At 51.9% G+C, this 2879-nt stretch overlaps 3 protein-coding genes across 3 annotated transcripts in view; 1 reads left to right on the forward strand and 2 right to left on the reverse strand.

Moving 5' to 3' along the window:
- Position 1: 1 nt before the first annotated feature.
- ETH_00005555 (uncharacterized protein) lies at positions 2 to 1041 on the reverse strand (the record flags this gene model as incomplete). The annotated part of the gene is made up of 3 exons (XM_013374880.1): positions 2 to 134; positions 335 to 602; positions 807 to 1041. 3 exons carry the CDS (start codon positions 1039 to 1041, stop codon positions 2 to 4), a joined length of 636 nt encoding a protein of 211 aa, XP_013230334.1.
- A 1239-nt stretch (positions 1042 to 2280) lies between these two features.
- ETH_00005560 (uncharacterized protein) lies at positions 2281 to 2718 on the forward strand (the record flags this gene model as incomplete). The annotated part of the gene is made up of 1 exon (XM_013374881.1): positions 2281 to 2718. One exon carries the CDS (start codon positions 2281 to 2283, stop codon positions 2716 to 2718), a length of 438 nt encoding a protein of 145 aa, XP_013230335.1.
- A 24-nt stretch (positions 2719 to 2742) lies between these two features.
- ETH_00005565 (uncharacterized protein) overlaps positions 2743 to 2879 on the reverse strand; it is a gene marked incomplete at both ends in the record, with an annotated part of 7169 nt that continues 7032 nt past the window's right edge. The window contains one exon of the mRNA XM_013374882.1: positions 2743 to 2833. Within this exon, the coding sequence (XP_013230336.1) occupies positions 2743 to 2833 (91 nt within the window). The remainder of the gene's footprint in view (positions 2834 to 2879) is intronic.

Raw genomic sequence — 2879 nt, forward strand, 5'->3', positions numbered from 1 at the left:
TTTAGAGGTTTCGGTATTGGGGGGGAATATAGTCCTCGGGGTTGACGTCAACTCCTCTCCACTTTTTGGCTCTGCGGGCCTCGAGGTATTGGGTGTAGGCGTGGTGGTCCAGGTCGGGGCCAAAGTAGTGCCACCTAATAATAAATAAACAAATAATAAATAAATAATAATAAATAAATACATAAATAAATTAATTAATTAATTGGTAGTTAAACTTATTAAGTCGGTTAATTGGCTGGTTCGGTTCAACGGGGGTTTTGTGGTGGCTGCTGCGCTGAAGAAAAACGCGTTCCGGGCCCCTAAACCCTAAACCCTAAACCCTAAACCCTCGTACTTGAAGTGCCGCCAGTACTCGTCGCGGTCCATGACCTGCTCCATGGGTTCGAACCTGTTCATGTAAAGGACAAAAAGGAGAATTGGAATGGAGGGAAAGGCCACGGCCAAGAGAGACATCAAAAGAAAACGAAGTTGGGGCCAGGCGGCGAGCAAAAGCTGTTTGGGGGTGTAGACTTTGAAGCAGTTTTCGGTGTCGAAGAAGACGGCGATGTCCGCCTGCGTCGGCGCGTAGATCGACGGAGTCGTGAAGTTCAAATACTGGTATCCTGCGGGAAATGCAAAAGAAGAACAAAATCAAACGGCACACTAAAGTCCAAATTCAAAAAGAATCCGCCGAAAGGAATGAAATGAGAGGATCGCGCTCGCGCGCGCCGCCGCCAGACCGAGCTGTCTGTACACCTCAAATAATTCAAGTTCTGCACGAAGGCTGAACGGAGCCGATCCGCCATCATTTTGAATATTTCGCGCACCAGAAGTCATCGGAACTCTTTTTATGTTCGGACTAATGTACTTGGGAGTGTTTATTTTGCGCATATCCATCCCCTGCCACGGCCGCTTCGCGCCGCAGTCCGCCCCCGGGGGGTGGAACTGCGGGTTCGTCGGACTGAACGACTGCAAAGGCGCAATTGAAAAGTGAAACCTGGGAAAGCTGCGGCGCAGCAGCGCCGCAGCAGCTCCGTTTGGCCCGCAAGCAGCAGCAGCCATGGCTGCAGCAGCAGCCTCTCCTCGCTCTCCGCCTTCGGAATCCGCAGCTAATTGCCGCTTCTCGAGGCTTCCCTGGAAACCCCTGACTCGAAACAGAATATAAATAATTAATTTCAACTTTTGCAATCAAGATCGCGCAAAAAGTGCTTCGGAATGCCGCTGCTGCTGCTGCTTGTGCCTGCGCGGCTGCTGCAGCGCATGCAGCAGCTGACTGAGCAGCAGCAGCAGAGGCCCGCGGGATTAAAAGACATTTCGAGTTTTTAATCATTCAAAATTGATTTTTGATTTAGTTGAACCCTCAAAGACTCTCCGGAAATCTCCATTCAGCTTTTAAATCAATAATTCAACTTCAGTTCTGCTGCTGCAGCAGACACCATATAGCTATTCAGGTGTATCCGCAGCTCCTGCTGCAGCAGCGACCTTTCCGCAAACCCAAAAACGGACAGAGTTCAGCTGTACGTACACCCGAAGAGACACCAAAAGGTACCTTTTCCATTAACTCAACTTCCAGAACTCAGGGGCCCCAAGAGGGGCCCCCAAAATACCCAAAGGGGGCCCCTAAAGTACACAAAGGGGGCCCCCAAAGTACCCAAATGGGGCCCCCAAGTTACCCAAAGGGGGCCTCCAAAGTACCCAAGAGGGGCCCCCAAAGGGCGCCAGAGGGGTCCCCAAACTGTCAGCGTATTGGGCTTAGAAAGGATATGTCAAGACCTAAACCCTAAACCTCTAAACCCTAAACCTCTAAACCCTAAACCCTCTAAACCCTAGCTCGGCACCTGCAGTGTACAGACAGCCTGGAAAGCTCCTAAAGAAGCAGCTGGGCAGCTATTGCTGTGCTGCGGCGCCGCCCAAACCCTAAACCCTAAACCCTAAACCCTCGCCGAGTTCTGCTGCTAGCGCAGTCCGCAAACCCTAGCCTGACTAAAAATCTCTTCTCATGATTCATAAGAGCTCGAAGCAATTTCAAGGAAGAAACAAAGAAGAAAAATTAGCGAGCTGCTGCAGCAGCAGCAGCAGCAGCTGCAGCAGCAGCAGCAGCAGCAGCGGCACTTGTGCGGGGTGTACGTACACTGGAGAGCTGCCGTTTCGCTAGTGAGCAGCGGCGAGAGCAGCAGCAGCAAAGCGGTGAAGAAGAGCAGCAGCAAAAGGAGAAAAAGGGGAAAAAAAAGTTTAAAATGGATTTTATTTGCTGCCAGATTGCGAACTGTCGCGCATAGAAGCTTTACTTTCTTTCTGAGAATGCAGCAGCCCCAAAGCTGCTCGGGCGCTGTCCAAAAGCTTTTCCCGCTTCAACTCCCCAGCCTCTTCAGACACAAATCCGTAGCTGCAGCAGCAGCAGCAGCAGCAGCAGCAGTAGGAGCAGCAGCAGCAGGAATGGCAGCAGCAGCAGGAGTGGCAGCAGCGGCAGCAGTAGGAGCGCCAGAAGGAGGAGTGGCAGCAGCAGCAGTAGGAGCAGCAGCAGCAGGAGTGGCAACAGCAGCAGTAGGAGCAGCAGCAGCAGGAGTGGCAGCAGCAGCAGTAGAAGCAGCAGCAGCAGCAAAAGCAGCAGAAAAAGCAGCAGCAGTAGAAAAAGTAGTAGTAGCAGGAGTAGCAGCAGCAGCAGCAGCAGCAGTTGTACAGCAGGAGCAGCAGCAGCAGCAAGCGGCGACGCTGGCAGCTGGCTACCCAACACACTAGGGTTTAGGGTTTAGGGTTTAGGGTTTAAGCGCACATGATTTGGGGAAGGAAGAAGCGAGGGAGCTGCACATTTGCAAAAGGCTTAAAGCCCACAATCTTGAGGGCAAACTCCCACCTTCAAAGCAGCAGCAAAACCCTAAACCCTAAACCCTAAACCCTAA

Source organism: Eimeria tenella, genomic scaffold (assembly GCF_000499545.2).
Source record: "Eimeria tenella Houghton genomic scaffold, Eth_scaff234, whole genome shotgun sequence".
In the NCBI taxonomy this organism is placed as follows: Eukaryota; Apicomplexa; class Conoidasida; order Eucoccidiorida; family Eimeriidae; genus Eimeria; species Eimeria tenella.